The sequence below is a fragment of the Hesperophylax consimilis genome, chromosome 28 (assembly GCF_061612785.1).
Source record: "Hesperophylax consimilis isolate HC1 chromosome 28, BYU_Hcon_1.0, whole genome shotgun sequence".
In the NCBI taxonomy this organism is placed as follows: domain Eukaryota; kingdom Metazoa; phylum Arthropoda; class Insecta; order Trichoptera; family Limnephilidae; genus Hesperophylax; species Hesperophylax consimilis.
In genome coordinates, this window is record NC_142863.1 from 4,200,046 (window position 1) to 4,224,190 (window position 24,145).

The window sequence follows — 24,145 nt, forward strand, 5'->3', positions numbered from 1 at the left end:
TACAGCGCAGTCCATTTTTAGACTTTTCTGCGTGGTGGCCGAAGTGTACGTGTGGCAGAGCCTATTGTACAATTCTTTACAATTCATGGTTTATTAGCTATTAAAGTACCTAATTACAAATCTCATGATTTCAAAGGAAATGTTGTTTTTGATTTATTAAATAAAAGAAAATTAGAAACATTTTTCGATCTAAAATTCAAATTACTACTTACTTAATACTTAGGTTAGGTTGGTTTAGGTTAGGTAAGGCTATTATTTTTGTTTTCCAAAGTAAAAAGTTACACCATTTTAAAAATTAAACAAATAAAGCAATATTTTTAAATAAATTGCTAGGTTAGCCTGGTATATATTTTTTTTGAGGAGTTGAAATTAGCTAATAAAAATTCACCAGTGCATCTGAACAGGCACTTTTAGATTTATTTTGAACTGTGATTAATTCTTTTTCTTTCGTATAGTGAGCCAGTCGCCCTGTGGACCTCATCAATCCCGCCGGGGAATGAATGAAGCGGGCATACTGTGATAAATAGCAGGACTATTCGGAATAGTAATAAAAATTAGAATCTTAGGCAATCTGTGGCACTCTGAAAACTGACCTAAGATGTCGATTTTGACAAAATTTATTTATGATATTTTGGTCCGACATAAGTTGACCTAGCACATCTCCAAAGGATAAATTTAGGGACACCCTGTAAAATACGCTGATTTCCAGATCATATTATTGCTCAAAATTTACACTGGCGAGGGGCGACGCCTGTCAAAACCGCCAAGAGGCACAACCAACAACGTAAAACAACAAACCATTTTCGTGACGTCCGTTCTCATTGAACGAATTATCGATTTCCGTGTCAGAAAGCGCATATGCGCAAATAAGCACACACACAAAACTAACCCTCAATTATAAACACACCAAGGTCCATTTTCCCTTGCAGAAGGGTTTAGGGAAAATTTCATAGGAATGCATTTTCTTACCCCTTGAAAATTGTTCCTGGGGTTGGTAGACACGCCAGACGTCATTCGAATCAAATTGTTACGATTTTACAGCAAAATGCTGGCTTTATCTACAAAATGTGCTGGTTTTACGTATAAAATGTGCTGTTTTTTATACATACGAGTAATTAACAGTATTATATCTTAACTAAAGTGACATTACGTGCAAGACATACATTTTAAAATTTGAAAGTGTCTAGTTTTTCTCTGTCAAAAACGAGGTATCTGTCAGTCGCGTGGAATAAATAATTTCAAAAAAGTTAAAAATAGTTATCAATCCATATTGCAATCATGTAAAGGAATGTATGGATTTTTTAACGTAGTTCTGTGCACATAATTGAATTTGGTTTATAAATATATCGTTGTTTTTTCAATGAGCAATTGCGGTATTATTTACTTCGACGTTACGAAAGAATTTATTGAAAATATTCTTACTTGATTATTGACAGACAGACAATAATATTTTTGATAAATGATTGAATAATGGGTATTTTATGAGCCGATTGGAGTCGTAGTAAAGATGCCGAAGCGAATAGGATTTCATGTCATTTATGCCACAAGTAAGTGATTTTTATATTATTTTTGCTTGTGTTTATCATTGTATAAATATTGATTTGGAATTTATTCAAATTGATTTGGAAATGGTTCGAAAATTCGTTAATGTGAAGGCCATGTTTTTTCTTTTTTACAACTTACACGAGTTGAAATACCTACTCCAGTCAGATGGATTCAAATCTCTCCGAGAGAGTACGTTTTTTTTTGGTATACGCTGACTACGAGTGCCCAATAAAATTTAACACTTTCCCGACATAATTACTAATTCCTGATGATCTCAAACTGTGCCCGTGGTATTGTTCTCAGGTGCAAAGCTTTCACTTAGAACAAATTTCACTTCGTTTCATTTTTACACTCAAAATAAATATGACATATTTATCAAAATATCCCACTGGTTAGGTTAGGTTAGGTTAGTAGTATAGTAAACTTGTAAAAATAATTACATCATTAGAAATCAACATGGCCGCTTATAATTTGTTAATAAATGTCTATTTCAAGCTATTTTCTGTTTTTTTCCATGTTTTTCCTTTATTATTTCAACTAAAATGAAGCATAATACGTTTGCCCCAAGGTAAGTTCATAATTACTTCTCATACCGTCGACATTTGGCTTAATTTGACAATTTTAGCGCAAAAACAGTGAGGGCACTGCTAGACGGCAAGTTCCTTTTTTTTTTTAAATGTGAATACCGCACAAGAGTAACTACCGCACTGCTCCCAACCGTCTACAACCATTGAGACAATGGCATCCCCAATTGAGGTATCTTGTGAGACTGAAGGTAGAGGAGTGGGAAAGAGATGGGGGAGAGGAAGGTGGGGAAGTGTCTGATTATTCAGTTCTGCTCACCAAACTCGAGTAAAGCCATTTCAAGTATTGTTTCAATTTAGTGCCTTAAAAAATATATATTATATTTTAGTTTGTAATGTATAAGAAATTTACTGTTTTATTATTATTATTATGATTAGCACTATTGTTTATCCGTTAAGGTGAGGACCCGGGCCACCTGGGCAGCGAGCTGGGCTGGGCGGGCCCCTCTAGCCGGGGGTGGCGCTCGGGGGCGGGGGCGCGGGGCCCCCATGACCTGGTGCTGCAGCTGGAGGCGCGCGTCGCCGTCACCAGGGTACAGCTGCTGGCGCATCAGACACTCATACGTAAATATTTCTCTATTTTTTATGGCAAAGTTTGTATATGATGTAAGTATACAGCATAGAATAATGTCCCGTTCTGAGACGGTCTTAATTTTTTATTTATTTTCGAGTTGTTTTTACATTGTCTTCATAATGTTGGCAAGTTGATTAATACTCCATTTTTTTTGTTCTCTCCATGTTTTTACATTGTCTTCATAATGTTGGCAAGTTGATCAATACTCCATTCTCTTTGTTCTCTCCATTGCCATGTTTTTACATTGTCTTCATAATGTTGGCAAGTTGATTAATACTCCATTCTCTTTGTTCTCTCTATTGCCGTGTTTTTTCTTTTTACTTTCACCCTTCAAGGGTGGTCTAGGACATCATTTATAATTATCTTTATAATGTTGGCTAGTTGATTAATACTCCATTCTCTTTGTTCTCTCCATTGCCATGTTTTTACATTGTATTCATAATGTTGGCAAGTTGATTAATACTACATTCTCTTTGTTCTCCCCATTGCCGTGTTTTTACTTTTTGGTCTTGGACATCATTTCAAATTATAAAATGAAAGGTGAATTTAAATTTTATATTAATTTCATTAAATTTCAAAATTATAATATGTGAACCAAGGTTCCCGCTTCAATTTCTGTTATTTTTTTTATGCGATATGGTAGAGCGTATATACATATATAGTTTTGTAGCATTAAATTGAATATTTCTTTTTCCAAGTGAGATGGGCAGCAAAAAAAAAAAAGTATTTTTTTTTTAACATTCACTCCACGCAGGGAAATAATTTCCCTTAGGGCCTGTATCATCTTTGAGGATGCTTTGGGTAGGATCTTTTTGAGGAAAGGAAGGTGTAAACCTGGGTCTTGAAAAGACCTATGTTTTAGGAGGGAGGAAACACAGAGGTCGACAAATATAAATGAAACATACATAAATGAACTGCAGGTAACACAAAACAAAGTAATCAAAAAGCTATTTCACTTCAAACCTGTTAACATTAAGAAAACTATATGAATATAATATATGTCTCCTTAAATACAAATAAATAATAAAGTCATACACACAAATACAGAATTCATTAAAACGTCCCAAGTACACACACACTTTACACGGCAACACGACAACATACATTTAAACACCATACATACTCACTATAGCAAGCAATCCATTGGTTACGAGGAGGGCAACATATGTAATTATTATTATTATTTTATTTTTATTTTTTATAGTGAATACCTCACAAGAGTCCCAACTGCTCCCGTCTGGAGCCAGTGAGACTATGGCATCCCCAATTGGGGGATGTTGTGAGGCTGAAGGTAAGTGGGGAAGGGAAAGAGGAAGGTGGGGAAGTACCTGGCTATTCAGATCTAGTCACTAAACACGGCTAAAGCCATTTGGAGCAACGTTTCAATTCTGAATGGTGGTCTTACACCAGGGCGATACTGGTAGTATCTTCCACTCTGGAACGTGCCGCAAATATACTATATATTATTTTAATTAATTAATTGTGAAATAACACAAATTAATCAAATAAAATTTATTTGCGCACGCCGGGTTCGAACCCGCGACCTTCGGAATGGCAGTCCAATGCGTTACCACTGGACTATGCCGGCCGTCAAATTATTTGACGATTCAAATTATTGCCTCTGGTAGGCAATAATTTAGTCATTTAAGACATTTAGTCACCTGTATATAATATAATATCAGTTGGATAGCCCTGATATATTCATGTTGATTCAATTTCACGTACCTACCATTAGATCAAGGTCCTCTAGTATGTATTATTGTGACAATTATACAACAGTCTCAGGATATAACTCATTTATAAATAGATAGCACAAACTTGGGAACTTTTATGCTAAAATCGTAGATACTTTTAATATGCCCCTTGTAAAGTATAAACCTGCACACATTTTAACGCCACTTATTTTAATGAGGTTACTACATAACAGGCTATTGTCATTGCTTCTTTCTTTAGTGTTATTTTACGATTTAATGTTTCACTCATCAAAATTTAATATCGAACTATGATGTGTAAAAAAAAAACTTATGTAGTAAATGGCACTAGTGCCGTAAATTCTAAATAAATAAATAAACAGATAAACATTTCCTTTTTTTGAAACCACAGTTTTGATGGGATAGTCCTTTGTATTGAGGCATAGCAGGCTCCCTTGGATTGACTAGCAATGTGCCAATACTCCGACCAAACATTGCGGGATCTATCTTTGATGATGGAAAAAATGTCAGATAGGGGAATGTGGTTTACGAGGGTAACAACAGGGTTAGACGCTCCTTGTTTTGCCAAGGCATCCGCAATATCATTACCAGAGATGTGCAAAATGGGTACCCAAAACCATTTGAAATGCAAAATGGAAATGGGTCAAAACTTTTCCATTTGAAAATGCAAAATGCAAAATGGTTTTTAGAAAAGCATTTAAAATGCAAAATGCAAAATACCTATTTTCAAAATGCATTGAAAATGCAAAATGGTTTCTCAAGTCAAACAATTAAAATAATTATAGAATTTTTAAACAGTTTTGTCATTTAATAATGGACATCAATGTAGAACAAACATATTACATTATGGTAAATCAAAAAACACCACGACTGCAGATTATGAACCACAAAAAATTTGTGCGGGACAAATGTTGCCAACGTAAAAACATAGAAACTGCTATATAACATTTAATATTACAGCGTCATGGCCCCATGTTCAGTATTTGAATCAGTATTTTTTGTAATGGTATCACTCAATTGCCAGGGCTCCTACCAGGGAGCAACTTGAAAAATGTAAATTATCTCTCATAGCGAGGTTGAGGACCGACTGATATTTGGGGCTTATGAAAAAAAGATGAGTGGAGATAGTAGGAAGAATGTTGCAAAAAAGCATTTAAAATGGAAAATGCATTGAGAAAAGCATTTAAAATGCAAAATGCAAAATGGTTTTTAGATAAGCATTTAAAATGCAAAATGGAAAATACCCATTTTGCATTTTGCATTTCCATTTGAAATGGATTTATTTGAAATAAAGCACATCTCTGATCATTACCCATAATACCAACATGTCCAGGAATCCAAATCAGAGTTACAGTTTTACCAGAGCTTTGAATGGAGGATATCATCTCTCGAATAAGGCATACAAAGTGATCATTAGGATAAAGAAGAGGACTAGATTTAAGTTTTTGGAGGGAACTGAGAGAGTCAGAGAGAACGAGGGAATGTTCAAAATTATTTTTGATTATATATTTGAGAGATTCTATTATTGCAATGCATCGGTTATATATCGGCTGAGAATATTGAAAATTGATTTGAAATTGAATGAAATATTCTGTCATTAGAATAATTGTGGTAAACGTTAATACCTATAGTACAGTTAGGAGAGTCGGGAGATTTGGATCCATCAGTAAATAAAAAAGAATAAATAAACATTAAAAATGAAAAATAGTTTTAGATACATTTAAAAAAATTGTTATTTCTAGTTAAATAAGGGAAAATGTAATTTTATTTTATCTGGAATAAAAAACTTAAGAACACGCCTCGACGCGGATGGCGGTATAGATCCCTACCTACAGTCCCCATCTTAACCCGGCTCGACGCTGTCCAACCGGGTGGCGATATAGTTTCCCATTCTTTACAATGCACATACAGGGGCGCTATTGTGAGCTGTCACCTAAAAATAATAAAAAACATTCCTAACTCATGTCCATTCTACTACAGATCAGGAAATTTGAAAAGAGTGCGTGGCCGATGTGTGAAATGTACAAACAAATTTAAAACAGATTTTGAAAATAAAAGATTGGTTTTTTTGTTAGCCGAGCGCATTGAGATCCTCGTCCACGACTCGGCTGGTTCCGGGGGAGCGCCACGCACCCCGTCCAGTCCGCAGTACTGTGCAGCGGGGTGGGTGGGCTTGGCGCCCCCCGCGCCGGGTTCTGCCCCCACCCCGGCCCCGGAGGGGGGGCCCAAGTCCCGCGAGCTCAGGACGGCCTCTCTACCCAAGATCCCCGCCACCTATCTGCGCCTGAGAATGTCGGAACCCTACAAGTGTGACGATAATAAAAATAATCAGGTAGGTTCATTTTCAGCCCCATGACAAAGTGACAAAACTGAAAAGTTATTTATGTTATTTTTAGTTATGGTTTAAAATATTAAGATGAAAATGAATATGAATAAATAGTTTGTTCTTAAAAATTCTTTCAATACAATTACAGTACAATTTTGTATGGATTACATTTGAATGCTTTTCTTGAAAGAATTTAGTTTTTATGTAGACAAACCTATTTTAAGATATATAATAATAATAATAATATCTTTATTTAGGAAAGTTTACACATTAAAACTTACTATACATACATATTATGGTGTACATTGATTTGTAACTTTTATATTTAAGGTTATAAAATTAACAAAAATGAAGAACTATTAATACAAACATAATATTGTGAAGGTAAAAAGAAAATAAAAGTACAGTTGTGGTTTCTCAAATACCGCCTCACTAGGCTAGCCTGTGTTGAGGCAGAATTTTTCGTGTTAGTTCCTAATACCATTGAACATTAACTAACTAACTAACTAACCATCGTTTCCCCGCAGGGGTAGGCAGAGAGGACGGACCGCCAAACAACTCGGTCTTGGCACACACTCCTTGCCTCATTCACATTCATACATCGTCTCATACATACTCTTCTATTATTCTGACTCTTGACATGGCCCGACTCGAGTATCTGATTCACTTGATCGTGCCATGTCTTCCTCGGGCGTCCCCGACTTCTGCTACCATTCACATTTGCATCATATATCCTCCTTACACTCCTATCTTCGCTCATTCGCTCTACATGCCCAAACCATCTAAGCGTCCCTTTCTTAATCTTACTCATTACGCTTACATCAGCCTTGCACTCTTTGCGGATCTCCACATTCCTCACACGATCAAACATGGTTTTACCACACATACGCCTCAGGGATCTCATTTCAACAGCATTTAATCTACTTTCATCCTTTCTTTGCCAGTTCCATGCCTCACTTCCATACATCAAGGTAGGTACCAGCACTCCGTTGTGGACTGCTAACTTCGCTTCTTTGGACAATTTTTTGTTAGCGCCTACGGCGTTTAGTCCTCCATTAACGGAATTACCTGCATTTACCCTTCTTTCGATATCTCTGTCAGCCTTCCCATCTCTCGTAAACATACTTCCTAAATACACAAACTCATCCACCTGCTCCAAGTATTCCCCATTCACAATTATATTGCACACTGTTTTCGTACTCTCTCTTTCAAACACCATTACTTTAGACTTACTTACATTCATCATTAACTCATTCTTCATGCATACTTCGTTCATCCTAGACACAAGAGACTGTAGATCATCTATACTATTAGCAATTGAACATACCTATACTTATATAAAGAAGTATTCGCTCAATAATGTGGTGATAATGTGGTGACTTCAATAACTGCGAATTTGGGTGAATGCTCCGGTAAAGGCCCTATTCTTATTTTTGGTACGGATTTTTTACATTGTCTTTGAAATTTTTGTGTGAATCACATTGTTTTATATTGTCTGGAAGAATGTTGTAGAGTCTTGTCGCAAAGTATTTAAAGTTTCGTTGACCAAAAGTAGTATGCGTTATCGGTATTTGTGGTCTGTTTTTGTTGTTGCTTCGAGTACATCGTGTATTTGAACTTTTTTCGTAGTAATTATGTATATTTGTGTACTGATGAGTTAGGAAGTTTTTGCATATAGCTGCCGAACATCAAAAACATTCATAATATGGATGATTAGGTTCGAGTCTGTAATTATAGGTAGCCTAAGAATTATTTTCTGAGCCTTTATGATTGGGTCTAGTGCAGATGAAGTGCCGCCTCCCCAAGCTATGATACCAAACTCAATAATAGATTGGGTCTAGTGCAGATGAAGTGCCTCCTCCCCAAGCTATGATACCAAACTCAATAATAGATTGGGTCTAGTGCAGATGAAGTGCCTCCTCCCCAAGCTATGATACCAAACTCAATAATAGATTGGGTCTAGTGCAGATGAAGTGCCTCCTCCCCAAGCTATGATACCATACTCAATAATAGATGAAAAATAAATCATTTTCAGGTGTTGAAAGCAAATGATTTGAGATTTTCACGGCCAAAAGTATTATAGTGATTTATTTATTTATATATGCCGTGTTGCACTACCTCCTTCTTTAGCCAACGCTTCAGACAGTATTACAGTGTCCATCATCAGAACAGATGTGCAAAGATTGTCGTGAAGTGTGTGTTTATATATCAACTCCTCTAAGAGATGGTAATACATTTTAATTTAAGATTGTTTTTTGCATTTAGTTTTGGTGTAGCCGTCAATTAACGGATACCAACAACTATTGAGTTTAGCCCCTATATCTTTATTAATATTAATGGGAATTTCAATTGCCTCCGTTATTAGGCATAATTTATTTAAGACTATGCATTACATTAGTAAGTGTGTTTTTGATTTGAAAATTTTGTCGCCTAGAAATGTTTCAGATGCTTTAATTAAATACTGCGAGTAGAATACATCTTGGCCTTTGAAATAATCGAGTATTTTTTAGATAAATCTTTTTATAAGCCCAGAAAAAAAAATGAATAAGGCCTATGAAAACTGCTTTAAAGTTCAAAATCTCTTACTTACGAACCCATTTTCGGTTATGGTTTTATTTTATAATGTGGCTAATTAAGTTATTTATAAAATGATCGAAAAACATTTAAATATACAAAATAAAATAAAAGGCACTTTTTGGCTATGTTTTTTTCTTGCATAAATCAAAACAGGTGGATGGTGTTAAGCGGGAATTTAAGCCTTATCGCCATCTACGTAAGGTGTGTTATTGATAGCGGCTCGATTCAAAATATTACACGACGTAGTGCATCGCCTTAAAGCGTATTTCATAGCCCTTCAAAAACAGTTTTTAGTTTTTGATATATTCAGAAATATCCTATTTATTGGGATTTTACTGCGAACCGTAAATACACACAAATTCTATGAATTTCTGACAGCATCTATAAGAAATATGGTCACTATGCCAGATAACTAACTATAATCAATTTTCAATCAGCTTCACACCAAAGTAATTTCCCTCAGGTTCGTAGTCTTTGGAGCGCTGTGAAGGTTAGTTAGTTAAGGTTGCTTTCTTTGACATACGAATGCCATGATCAACGACCCAATGTTGTGTTTGTAGGTGGCACTGATGGGAGTGAATGTGTTTGGGGTGACACTGGACACCGAAGGCGTAGAAGTTCCGAGCCCCGCGGAGACCTACTCCCCGTACGATGACCTCGCCTTCATCATGTACGTGGACCCAGAGATCGCCACCATCATCCGTCAGCTGGAGGAGAAGAAGCACGGGGCCATCTTGGGTACGTTTCTCTGCTAAACTGTCATGGCAGCATTCACCGATGAAAACTGAGCAATTAAGTTAATTACAAATTACAATCCCTAATGAAAAATTAGATAGGAACTTAATTTCTTTCTTCCTCATCTTTTGATTTACCAATACTTTAATACCATATGTAATTGAGCAACACAACAGGTCTTATAGATGTCTTGAGCGTCCGTGATCAATATTGTTAAAATAATATTGAAAAAACCGAGAGATTATCCAACTCAACTTATATTTGAAGAATTTAAAGTACCAAAATTTAATGATCTTATCCGAAAAAACATAATAATTCAAATAATAAAAGAAAAACAAAATCACAGTTTTTCAACTGAAAGACGTACTCGTCAAAAACATATATTTCCAATACAAAAATGTAACACCTCATTTGCACAACATCATTACACACATTTCTAGGCAAAAAATACTTTAATAACCTACCTGATAATATCAGAAAAATCAAAGACGACAAAACCCTACTCAAAGCGATCAAAGAACATTTCAATGTAAAAAAATCAAAATAACGAAATTTGTCAATTAAATAATGTAACGTTATAAATCGTTAAATTGTACATTGTTGATATAAATTTATAGTTTTAATGTTCTTAACTCCTTAAATTATTAATAATAATACTTAATAAATAATGTTCATCTCAGCATCAGCATCACAAAAGAGTAACATCAAAAAATTCAAAAAAAAAATTGTGAAAACTAATTTTTATATATCATTATTTTTAGCAAATATTATTACACATTGTAAACTGTTTAATTAAAAAAAAAATAAAAATAGATGCGTAAAAAAAACACCCTATGATGACTTATAAAATTAACTACTGCCCTCTGTTGGTCTAATTCTTAGGCTATTGAGTTGCAAGGTATTGAACTTGACTAAGCAGTGTACATTTTTTAATTTGATAAAACAGAGATTTGCTCAAAGCTTTGATAAATACAATTTGTTTACTAGAATCTTCCTTCTTCCAATTAAAATCGCAGAGCAACCAGGTTCCTTCAAGCCAACTGGGCGATCGGGCCCTTTTTAGAGTGTAGATACGCCCGGTCAGTGGCTTGGTTGCCATCGCGTTTGGGTCCCACCCAGGCGTAGTGTGTTCAATTCCTAGGCTGGCTAAGTCCTGCTTCACAACAAAAGCAACATTTTCCGCTTACTGTGGTGGTAGTAGAAGATTTTCAAATATTTTCAGGTTATTCGTAACCCGGGAATGTTTTTCTTTCTTTTAAAAAAATATAAATATATTAACACACTTCATGCGGGTGAAACAAAGGTCCATATAATACATATATTTTAATGAAAAATTTTTAAACAAAACCCCAACAGTACAATTATTGTCTGAAATTAAAACCTCCTTTTATAACATGACTACATAAACTGAAGTTTAAGTCAGTATTGGGCTATTTAGTGATGTTTTATTTTGTAAAAATGCATGTATTTTATTACATTAAAACATTTTTTTTTAATTTTTCGCACAAATTGTTACAAAAATAAAATATTCTTCCACACAAAAGACAAGAATTCGAAGATGGGGAAGACTTTCTTTATATTTTTAAATACATATACATATAGTTGGAACCCTTACAAAGAAATTCATTTAAAATATTTATATAAATTTATCGGATAGCAATGCCATTTATGCCATTCAAGTAGGACCGGCGTAAAATGTGTTAAAATTATCATGTGATCTTTCCAATGTAAATAAAACTGAAGAAACCTTCAAAACTTAACAATAACAACACTGATCCGTTCCATGTATTTCGTAGATATAAAATGAAAAAGCGGGTTGTAAATTCCGTGTCTAGATAGTGCCACTGCGGACCGCTCGGCATTTTACTTTGTCACACTAAGGTAGTAATAGACATCGGCATTCCAAGGGTTAAAGACTTTTATCGTGTCGATATTAACTTCCATGCTGAGGCCAACCTTAAGATTTATTGTTTTAATATTTGCGTAATGTTCAGCTGAGCGCTTCGAGTATGCGCGCAAACTGAAGGCGGCCACGCTGGCGCTGTGTAGCGGGGGCCGCGCGCTGGGCGCTCTGCAGCTGCACAAGCGGCTGGCAGCTTTAGCTGAGCAGTACGAGCGCGCCTCGCGCAAGCGGGACGCTATCGCCACGGGCCGCGCACGCCTTGCGCAGGCTCTGCGCATCACCACACTGCTGGAGGCTGATGGAGTAAGTGGAAATGAAATGAATTGAATAGAAATGAATGGAATCAAATAGAATTGAATGTAATCAAATACAATTTAAAAAATAATTTCACTCAATTAGATTCACTTACTAGAATAGATTGGTATCTGCCACAAAAATAATATACGTATGTTGACAAAAAATTTATTTGGATATTATAATAACTAAAACCTTTTCTAGCCTGACCCCGCCAACGACGAGTATTCTGAAGAGATCTCATTTACGATGGACATGCTTACCCAGCCGACCACCCACATGAACTTCGATGCTCCCTCCCCCCCCAACCCTCCCCTGGTGGCGCCACCGCTCTCCTCAAAAGACAGCAACGTCAGCAGTTGCCAAGGAAGCGAAACCCTTACAGACAGAGTCGAAACCTCGTCAACTTATGTAAACACCATCCCGAAACACAACAGAAACAGTCTAATTATGGATGAAAATAGAACCAACAACTACATGAACGGAATGGACGACAATGCCAAACAGCAACACGTCGCTGAAACGAACAATCAAATGAATGGAAATTACAATAACGATAATAAGAATTACCGCAGTAGCAATAATGACGCGTGTTCAATCAACGATTTGTCCGACAACAGTCGTATAACTTCACCTCAGATGACAAACAATCAAGTATACAATGAAAACTTACAATTGAGCAAGAAGAAACTGAATGAATCGAGTTTGGCGTCGTACAATCACATTTCTAATTCGGAGAATAATCTTATCGATGGAGGGAAGACATATTTGGAGGAACAGAGTTCGGGTTTTGGATCTAGTGGAGATGTTCAGCTGAGGAATGGTAGTCCACAGCAGGCCAGGGGGGCAGGAAGACTGGGGGGTGGAGAGGGAAGCTATTTTAACAGTCCCGCTAATAGTGTGAGCCCTACGAACATGCAGTACACGGAGTCACTAAGGAACGGTAAGTTAATTTTGGTTTTGCCCCACAGCTGTTGTCCCCACATGACTAGGTGCGATGCAGACCACCGAGCATGTGGTCAGCGAATGTTCTCTATATTCATTCTCCTGCAGGATTGATGAAGTCCATAAGACGACCTCGTGTACCTAGATGTTCCCTTCTGATCCCGTACGAAAAAAGGAGAAGAAGTTTTGTTTATATAGCACAGTTATTTTTGCAGATGGCTTGTATAACTTTATTGGACTGGAATGGACAGTATGTATTTGTTCTATACATACTGCAAGAAATTTTAGAGATATACGAAATTTTACCAATACAGAAATTTTCCTGTCAATCCTGTCAAGATGGTAGCCGTATTTGATAGTACATTTTTATTCTACCAGAGCGTGAGCATTGTAACTTTTGCAAGCTCTCAAGTCGGAGTAATCAACATTACGCGAAGTCTACTGTTCACAGAACTATGTACTAATTTTATTCAATTCCTTCGTAAGAAGTATACTTGTAAGTGGTTCGGTAATTTGGAGTCCACACCAGGTAAAGTATTCCCTCATGTTGGAGAGAGTTATGGAGAAGTTTCACGAAGGAGTATGGCTACTATCCGTGGCTCTATCCTATCGACTTTCTTTTGGATATGCTCGTAATGAAACATCTACAGGTCAGAAGGGATTTACACATTGCTACATATTTCTTCAGACTGATTCGTGGATGGTTTGAAAACTCGGCTAACATGTAGAGCGTTCATTTCTATGCTCCCGATGGTTATCTTCGTCACCGACAGCATAGACTATTCTATCTCCCAGCCTACAGGACTAACTTGCCAATGGTCATGCCGGTGGGGAGAGCAATCTTGCTGTTGAACAGAATCAATTTGGATATCGACATATTTAGCATCAATGAAGCTGCCTTTAAAAGGCAAGCTCTATTGCTATTAATATAGTTGATACCTACTTTTATATTTATGTTATTCTCCTTTACAGATTTATTTAAAATCGCATTAAAATGAACAATTTTGTAATGTGTTTGAAATAATAAATTTGTGCAGATACTCGAAAGCGAAACGATTTAATGGTTTTCAGGAGAGGCGTCGCCCGTGCCACGGCCCCAGACGGCGCACGCGCCCCCGCCATCATTGCCCCCCGGCGCGGTGGTACGGCGCCGGAACAAGAGTGCCGGCCCCGCGCCGCCCGCGCACCACCGCTCCTCTTATGAGGCATATGAGGAGAGACTACTGCCCGCGCTCAGACAGTCAGTTATTCTTTATTCTTTCACACTATTTTTACATATATTTTTTAGTACATCATTTTTTAAATTCAGTTCGATTACCAAATACTTTTTCTAGGATTATCTAACTTAGGGAGTATGTTTTGTAAAAAATAACTTAGATATCAAACAAAACTCTTATTTGGGCGAAGTGTAGTACCCCCTTCGGAGCGGGAGGGAAACACGCCAGCCTGACATGAACATTTTTGGGTAAGTGTACAGTGTTGTAAGTGTATAATGTTTGTATCTGTTGCAGTTCCCACACAAACGAGTTTCTCCGAGGATGCCAAACAGAGCCAGCCGACCCGCCCAAGGGCAAACCCAAGATGGGGGAGAGGGACAGGAAGCAAGCTGCTTTGCCCATTCTCATCTTTGGGGAAGACTTAGTGAGATGTCCTACATTAATTTAATTTATTTTTTGTACATTAAATTCACACAGAACGCTTGTTGTGATTTGTTATTGTAATATGCAGAGGCAGCTTCATATTTTAAAATTGATTCACTGAGTGTACGGAGGCATCATAAGGATGCAATATTCCTGTATAAAGTAGTTAACAATAATATTCAATGCCCAGAGTTGCTAAACAAGATTCCATTCAATGTACCTGCACGTTCAACACGCTCTTGTGTCCTGTTCAGGGTTGATCAATGCAAAACGAACTCTAAGCAGAATTCTTGTCTGAACAGAATATGGAAGAATTACAATAGCGTATTATCAAAGGTTGATATTTTCAGTTGCGAACTTTACAAATACAAGAGGTCCATAAAAGAATATTTCTCTGATGGTTTGTGAATAATGTTTATGTCTCTATTGTTTATATCTCTATTATGGTTTGATTTATACCTACAACCTCTCTCCATGGCTATAAATATATTGTTTTGTAAATATTTCGTTTTATATAAACTTTTGTTTTGCATAAATTTGTTAATTCATATTCTTTTCTCACAAATTTAAATAACTTATTCCATATTATGCTGTCTCGGTAGAGGTAAAGTCACAAGGAGGAAATCCATAATTGGTTTTTATTTTACTATATAATACTTATGTACAAACTGATTAAATGTAAACAGTCGATTTTCCGAAAATGAATAAATAAAATATTATCTTTTTGCAGGTGGAGAAATTTTACTCCAAACACTTTTCCGAGAAGGAAGAGGGCTTGCAGAACCTAAAGGTAGGTGTATCTAAAGTTGTCTCGCACGTCCTGTATGAACATTAAAAAGACAGAAGATACTAGAATGATGACGTCACATACAATCTCTTTCTTAGACTAGTGTAGCGGTAAGCTAGCTTAGTGAAGCTAAGAAATTGATCCCAACTTTCAAAAATATGTACGTATTTTTTTTTTTTTTTTTTTATTCAGTGAATTTTGTGTATTACAATTTGTGTGTACTTAATAACTCCCACACTAGGCTTATGCCCGTGTTGTTGTAGTCATAATGCTATAAATTACAATAAAGCCATATGTTGTAGTAATAAAAAGTAAAACATAGTATAGAAGAAAAAAAATAAACATATTTAAGGAAAATATAAAACAAAATATATGTTTTTTATACATGCTAACATACATACATACACATATATAGATGCTCAGATATATATACATATACATACATACATAGACATACATACATGCATACATAAATACATTCATGTACAAAAAAATATATATAAAAAAAATATATTTATATAAAAAAATATATATATATCAGTTATCTGTTATGTCTTCCATTATTTGTTTTTTTTTTGTTTTGCATTAAATTTAACGTTCTTGATTTTAACAGTAGCTAAACATGTGTGATAATTCAAGGCATAAGCGATACTATAATTATAGAACATAGTAAGAGATTTATAGTTGGTTATGTTACGACAGTAAATGTTGTTTAACAAATCAATAAATATAATACAAAATACAAGGTAATTGATTTTGACATCAGTAAAATATTTGTGATGCTTGAGTGCAAAAGGAATAATAAAATAGTACAATACAATAATTGATTTAAAGTTGGACATGTTAAAACTGTAATTATTGTTTAGAAAGGCAATGAAAATAATGAAAACTTTTGAGTTATTTATGTTGACACCAGTAGAGCGTTTCTGACACTTTAGGGATAGAGTAATAATACAAGAGCTGTAGTTGTGTATGTAAAAATTAAATGTAGGGGGAGTCCGGGAGAGTTTAGCAGGGGGGAGACAATAGCCACTGCTCAAATAATCTGTGTGAGATTACGTATTGCGACGTTGCCTTGCTTCTTAAATGCCGCGCGCCCCCCCCGTCCCTCTAACGCACTGTCATTCCTTTCGTCAGTGTGGTTTAAAATTGCGAAGTGATAACGTGTTTTCGTGTCCGGTAAGTGATTTATTTCAATTTCAGATATATCATCGGTGTTGTCTTATATTAATTGATTCAAAAAAGTTATCTATTTAAATGGCAAGTGTATTTATCCTAGTAACACCTACAGTAGATAGCTTTTACGGATGTGGCATAGTTTTTATAAAAAATAAATAATAAACCGATTGGCGTGGGGTGGGAGACATTAGCCACGCGTTGGAAGGAGACTTTACCCAGGGTAATCTCTCCCGACACCCCCAGGGTAATCTCTCCCGACACTTCAGGTACACTATAATGTTTTTTTTTTCAGATAAATAAACACCCAAAATGCCCTTCAAATATAAAAAAAAAGATTCAACAAGGAACAGAAGTAAATTAGAAATATCAGTAATAAAAAATGCTTTAGATGACATAGTTAAAGGAAAATCCATTAGAGGTGCTGCTTTGGAATATGGAATTGATCGAAACACATTACGGAATTATCTAAGGGACAGGAACAAATTAACTAAAATAAGTGAAAAAGGAAGCCAGTATAAAACATCTCAAATATTTACAATAGAAGAAGAAAACGCACTTGTTAACTATCTTCTAACTTGTAGCAAAATTAATTATGGTTTGACCAAAAAGGCGGCTATGAAACTAGCATGTGAGTATGCAAAAATCAATTCCAAAAACGTTCCTCAGTCTTGGACCACAAATGACTGCACTGGAAAAGATTGGTTCAGAGGATTTATGCAAAGACATCCTGAACTTAGTTTGAGAACTCCCGAAGCAACCAGTTTGTCAATCAACGAGCTTTAACAGAAAAAACCTTACTGATTTCTTCAAAAATCTCGAATACGTTAGGGAGGAATACAAATTTGAAGCTCACAACATCTACAATTGTGATGAAACAGGGTGTACGATCGTACAAGTGTGTCCCAAAGTAATAGCTAGCAAGCATGTGCGTCAAGTAGGACAAGTTACTTCAGCTGAGCGTGGCACTCTTGTGACCGTTTGTTTCGCCGTCAACGCTCTGGGAAATGTTATTCCACCGTTTTTCGTTTTCCCAAGGGTTAAATATAACGAAACTTTTATAAATAGTGGTCCCCTAGGCTCACAGGGCGACTCCTATCCAAGTGGATGGATGACAACCAAAAGTTTCATGAAATATATGCAGCATTTTGTGAAATATTCAAACGCATCTCTTCAAAACCGAGTCTTGCTTATCCTCGACAACCACGAGAGTCATGTCAATATTGAAGTCGTCCAATATGCAAAATCAAATGGAGGAGTCATGTTGACTTTACCACCCCACTGTAGCAATAAGTTACAGCCTTTAGATGTTGCCATATATTCATCTTTCAAGGCAAGATATAACACAGCCATGAATAACTGGATGCTAAGTAACCCAGGGAGAACAGTTACAATTTATAATATACCAAGCTTTGTAAGCACCATTATGTCGCAGGCTTTCAGCCAATCTAATATTTTAAGTGGATTTCGTAAAACCGGAATACATCCCTACAACCCAAATATCTTTACAGATGAAGATTTCTTATGCTCAGCAGTAACAGATAAAGAAATGACTGGTGAACTTAAGGATCTGGAAGCTCCTTCGGCTGATTCATCATGAATAGCTCCCCAACTAGACCCAGATGTCACCATGATCGAATCAGCTTCAAAATCAACTGTACAACGTCAGTCAGAGCCTTCGACGACTGCTGATGCAGATGTATTCGATATTGCAGAACAATCAGCAGAGATGGCTTCAACGTCTCAACTTCTGGATATACCAACTGTACATTCCGATTCACCAAAAACAAACACTGTTTTGCCTGAAATTATTAGACCTTTTCCTAAATCTGCTCCTAGAAAAAATATTCGTCGTGGTAGACAGCCCGGAAAAACAAAAATATTGACTAAAACACCAGAAAAACAAAACTTAATTAATAATCATGAACTGAAAAATAAGAAAATGAAAGTAACTAAAACAAACCAAAGAGGTAAAGCAAAAAAGAAAACATTTACAAGACAAATTTTACAGTCAAGTGACAGTGAGACCGACTTAGAAGATCCCAGATATGACGATAGCTCAGATGACCCATGCGACAATTGGTTTTGTTTCGTATGTGGAACGGACGAAAAGATAGCCATGCGACTGTGTGCCATTTGTGGCAAATATGTCCATGAGATGTGTGTCGGACTAACTAAGGATGACAAGGAAAAGTTTATTTGCCATCGTTGTTCTAATTAAGAAAAGGGAAATTGATCAAGTTTATAATAATTTAAATAATAAATGTTGATTCTCTTACACGTAGTTATAAGGTTTTGAATATTTGTTATAAGGTTGTGAATACTTATTGGGGTCATAATAATTATGTCACAACTCAAAATATTTGTGATATCATTAATTTGTGGCTATTGTCAAATTAAAATTATTAAAATACTCAAAGTTCCTCATTTTCACATTGTATTATGTAATACCAAGTGCCTTATCTTAAAAATTACATTTTTTTTAAATAAAAGAACAGTTTTTTATTTATTATTTCATCTACTTCCAAGTCCGGGTAATGTCTCCCTACTTGGAGGGTAAAGTCTCCCACCCAGGCTAGGCGGGAGAAATTAGCCAAAATCAATTTTGTGTAAATTCGTTAATAACTGATAAATTATTTAATGTTATATCAAACGTTCTTCAGAGAAAATATAGCTAAATAGTGCAGCTTAAGATACAATTCATAAAAAGTAGCAATATGTAGTTATAGAAAAAGAGTAAAATAAAATAGTTGAGGGCGGGTACACTCTCCCGGACTCCCCCTACTCTTTGAGCAGTAGCTATTATATGATGAGCTTAAGGTTTTATATAATGTAAGATAAGAAGAAAAAATTCAAAGTAATGTGGGGAAAAAACATTTTTTCCATAAGTGTGTGATTTTAGTAGAACTAGGAAAAAATAAATTAAGAAAAATTAAAATAATTGGTAAATCTAAATAGTTATAATAATTACTAAAGTAAATTCTAAGCATGTTGATTTTAAATGTTTTTGGTTTCTGAGAGTAGTGCCAGTTTTTCCGCATTATAAACAAGAATGGCAGCTGTTCCGATGTCTCGACGTACATATATCTGCCCCCCTTTGATCCAAGCATATTTACATTTTTTCTCTTTTGTCGCCTGGCGGGCCAGATACCATAAGTGTTTTCCACGAAATGTCAGATGCTCTGCTATGTACACTGGTGAGCTCGGTCCGGCAATCCCCATGTTCAACGTATTAAGTTTCTCTTCAGGACAGGATGCTTGTTTGTGAAAAGCCTTAAGGTCCGATAATAGTTGGTCTCGGTAGTAGTTAGAGGTGAATTTGAATATAATCGGTCCATTTTTATGTTTTTGCGTGGTCCTGTAGGCCGCTTCAATGTTTGAGGTATCCACTTTTGAATTGATAGTTTTACATATGTTGTGAAATATGTTTTTCAAGCTTTCTCCATTTGTTTCTGAGATACCCCGCACCTCCACATTTTTCGCTCTTGCTGTTCTTTCAATATTTTCGAGTTGGCCTTCTAGAATTTCAACTCGGGATTCTAGAGAGGAATTATGTTTCATGAGTATTATGTTTTTGTCTTCAAGATCCCGAACGCGACAGAGAATGTCTTCATATTGTTTACTCATGTAGGTTATTGATTCCAGGATTTTATTATTTTGCGCAATGATCGCGTTTTGACTCTTGATAAAGTCGCTGTTTTCAGTTCCTGTAGGTATGTCGCCACTGGAGGCATCGCGAATCGGTGACTTTGTGGTGGTAATACACTTCTTGCATTTAAGCTGGTTCCGACGTTCTTGAGTGAGGCGCCGATATGCAGTTTCGGTTACACCACCGCAGAGGAGATGGTATGCCTCTTTACACACTAGGCACACAAACGTCTTTCCTTCTGATTCTGAACATATTGAGCAGTTAGGCATGGTTAGATAGCTTTCTTGCAGCCCGGTTTATTATTTTAAAATAAAATTAATTTAAAATTAAAAAAAAAAGTTTTATTTTTCTCGCCGGTTTGAGGATCAAACCGTGGTCTACTTAACAGAGGCGCTATCGGCGCGTTAACCCACAGAACTACGGCCCTCTTGCATTAACCTGTGAAATTACGCTCTTATATACTTGTGAAAGGTGTGGAAGGTTTGCGTAGGCCGGTAGATTATAATACTGTTTAGTGGTTTTGATTATTTTTAATATTTTCTAACAACTTTAAACTTTTTTGTTTTAATATTGTTCACTTTTGATCATTTCAAATTCACTTTCATGAGCAACACTTCAGTTCTACGCAGTTCACGTCAATAAACATTAACACGTTTGACATTTGACGAATGCAACTCTTCAGTTAACGAATCTTTCAACATTAAGGCAATTCACACAATGTTTGATTAACAGTGCCAAAGGGCAATGCTGTTCAATCACCTTATATCTCAGTTTTCTGTTATACAAAGGGTTATATTAGAAGAATTTTAATTTTTTGACGGAGCAAAACAATAAAGCAATTGATGTGTTAGCGAAGACACGAACCCTGATCGAACCGACACGAACCGTGTTCGTGTTCTGTGGTTTAAATCCCGTTGTGTGAAAATAAATTTAATTCAATTAATTTGTGTTATGTATTACACAAATAATTCAGGTTAAAATAGGTAATATTTATTATGCTATTGTTAATGTCTTTCTCGAGCGTCTCCAACTTCTTCCACCATTCACTACTGTATACCACAATGTTACTATTTGTTATTTGTTTTATTTTATTTTATTTTATTTGGGAAACAAACAGTTATACAAATATATTTTAATACAAATCATTTTTACCAAGTTGCATAAACCAGTAAAGTTTCCACAGAAGATTCATTTTATATATCGGTAGATAAACATATGAATATAAATAATACAATACAATATAAATACTAACTAGTAGAAAAGGAAAATCTCCAAAAAAATAAAAATAAAAAAACTACAGATTCAACCCATACAAAAACAATACACACATTAACACTACTAAGTTTCCCGCAACGATCGAACGCTACTCTCTTAGGAATGCTATGAATCCTGCGAGGCTCGTATTGAACACATCGATATTTGTGCATAATCTATTAAAGGTGCTACAGCTTCTTCTTATAAATACATTTTCAAGATAATTAGTATTGCTCTTAGGAATATAAAATGTGTCCGGAGATCGAGTTACTCTTAATGGACATCTGAAATGAATATTTTGTAAAAGGTATGGGCTATCAATAAAATAGTGGATTATCTTATATAGCATTACTAGGTCTCTGATATCTCGGCGTTGATCAAGAGTTTTAAGGTTCATGGACACATTGTTTTCATCATTTCGCATGCGATAAGAGACATATTTCAAAAACTTTTTCTGAACTCTTTCTATGTTTGATTTATATGTAGAACTATGAGGGTTTCACACTGTTGATGCATACTCTAGGTGGCTTCCGACGTAAGATATGTAGAGAACCTAAATAGTTTTTGGGGTGTTATGCCGTGTTGCGCTAACTCCTTCTTTAGCCAACGTTTCGGACAAAGTTACAGTGTCCATCATCAGGGCAGATGTGATGATGTAAGAATGAGATGAAGGAAGAATACTTTTGGCCGTGAAAATCTTAAATCATATTTCACAATGTTACTGTTAAAAAACTACATTACATCGACTTCCTTCCGGTGCAGAGATATTGCGTTAAGTATCCCTCGGGCATCCCCTACTTCTTCTGCCATTCATTCATCTCTAAACACTCCTGACACTAATAAGAACAAACTTTGACATTTTCAGCGAAATCCGTCAACTGCTTTTTGAGCTTTGCGAGCACATATGCATGCTGAATTTTTGAATATTAAGACTAGCTGACGTGTACCCGACCTTGCTCGACTTTTCTCTACTTTCTGTAAATATAATATGCATGTATTATATACATAAACCTTCCGGAAGGAATTCTCTAAATGATGATGAAAACCTTATAAAAATCCGTTGCGTAGTTTAAAAAAACTAAGCGCACAAACAGATAGATACAAATAGCGACTTTATTTTACACTATTTAGAGATTTGGGGCATGTTTCAGAGTGGAAGTATCACCCTGGTGAAAGACCACCATTCTGAATCAAAATGATGCTTAAATTGGCTGTGACAAGATCTGAATAGCCAGGTACTTCCCAACCTTCCTCTCCCCTTGGCTGATATGTATATAATTTATAAAGTAACCAGAATGGTTAGGTTAGGTTAGGTGAAAAACCACCATTCTGAATGAAAATGTTGCTTGAATTGGCTGTGTGACAAGATCTGAATAACCAGGTTCTTCCCACCCTTCCTCTCCCCTTGGCTGATATGTATATAATTTATAAAGTAACCAGAATGGTTAGGTTAGGTTAGGTGAAAAACCACCATTCTGAATGAAAATGTTGCTTGAATTGGCTGTGTGACAAGATCTGAATAGTCAGGTACTTCCCAACCTTCCTCTACCCTTGGCTGATATGTATATAATGGATAAAGTAAGCAGAATGGTTAGGTTAGGTTAGGTGAAAAACCACCATTCTGAATCAAAATGTTGCTTAAATTGGCTGTGACAAGATCTGAATAGCCAGGTACTTCCCAACCTTCCTCTCCCCTTGGCTGATATGTATATAATTTATAAAGTAACCAGAATGGTTAGGTTAGGTTAGGTGAAAAACCACCATTCTGAATGAAAATGTTGCTTGAATTGGCTGTGTGACAAGATCTGAATAACCAGGTTCTTCCCACCCTTCCTCTCCCCTTGGCTGATATGTATATGATGGATAAAGTAAGCGTAATTGTTAAGATCAAGAAATGAACGCTGAGTTAGTTTGGGCATGTATAGTGGATATAAGAAGAAAATAATACATGACTCGAAAGTGCAAGGAGAATATATGACGCGGAAGTTAATGGTAAAAGAAATCGGGGACAGACATGGCATAATCAAGTAAATCCTATATAATGTTTTCTTTGAACATAACATTAATTTTTTTTATTGCCGAAATTTTTATTATATTTTATTTTATTTATTTATGATTATTTTGGATTTCAGATGTCCCTTCGCAACTTTGATACAAAGCCAGCGGGGCCCGGGCCGGGAGTGGGCGGCAGGGGGGTCCCCTGCTCGCTGAGTCCCAACAAGACGGCCCGGGCGGCCACCCTGCTCCTGCACCGGGCCCTCAGGGACCCCGTGCACTCCGTCTACAGCCTGGCCGCCGACACCACCAGGATATTTTTCACGGAGTTTATGCAGGGGAGGTAAGACTCTTTTATTTAAAAAATACAGCCAATCCGTTATGTATATCTCAATGAACGGATTGCAGTCATTAGAACGGTGCCTTTGAGATGCAGAGTGACTCTGCTG

General features: G+C 36.1%; 1 protein-coding gene across 1 annotated transcript in view; it reads left to right on the plus strand.

Moving 5' to 3' along the window:
- Positions 1 to 2,339: 2,339 nt before the first annotated feature.
- Positions 2,340 to 24,145, plus strand: part of LOC149410049 (uncharacterized) — a 35,126-nt gene continuing 13,320 nt past the window's right edge. The window contains exons 1-10 of the mRNA XM_089648927.1: positions 2,340 to 2,412; positions 2,529 to 2,693; positions 6,491 to 6,747; positions 9,879 to 10,056; positions 12,048 to 12,259; positions 12,455 to 13,193; positions 14,267 to 14,435; positions 14,707 to 14,836; positions 15,566 to 15,629; positions 23,865 to 24,039. Coding sequence (XP_089505053.1) covers positions 2,340 to 2,412; positions 2,529 to 2,693; positions 6,491 to 6,747; positions 9,879 to 10,056; positions 12,048 to 12,259; positions 12,455 to 13,193; positions 14,267 to 14,435; positions 14,707 to 14,836; positions 15,566 to 15,629; positions 23,865 to 24,039 — 2,162 coding nt within the window. The remainder of the gene's footprint in view (positions 2,413 to 2,528; positions 2,694 to 6,490; positions 6,748 to 9,878; positions 10,057 to 12,047; positions 12,260 to 12,454; positions 13,194 to 14,266; positions 14,436 to 14,706; positions 14,837 to 15,565; positions 15,630 to 23,864; positions 24,040 to 24,145) is intronic.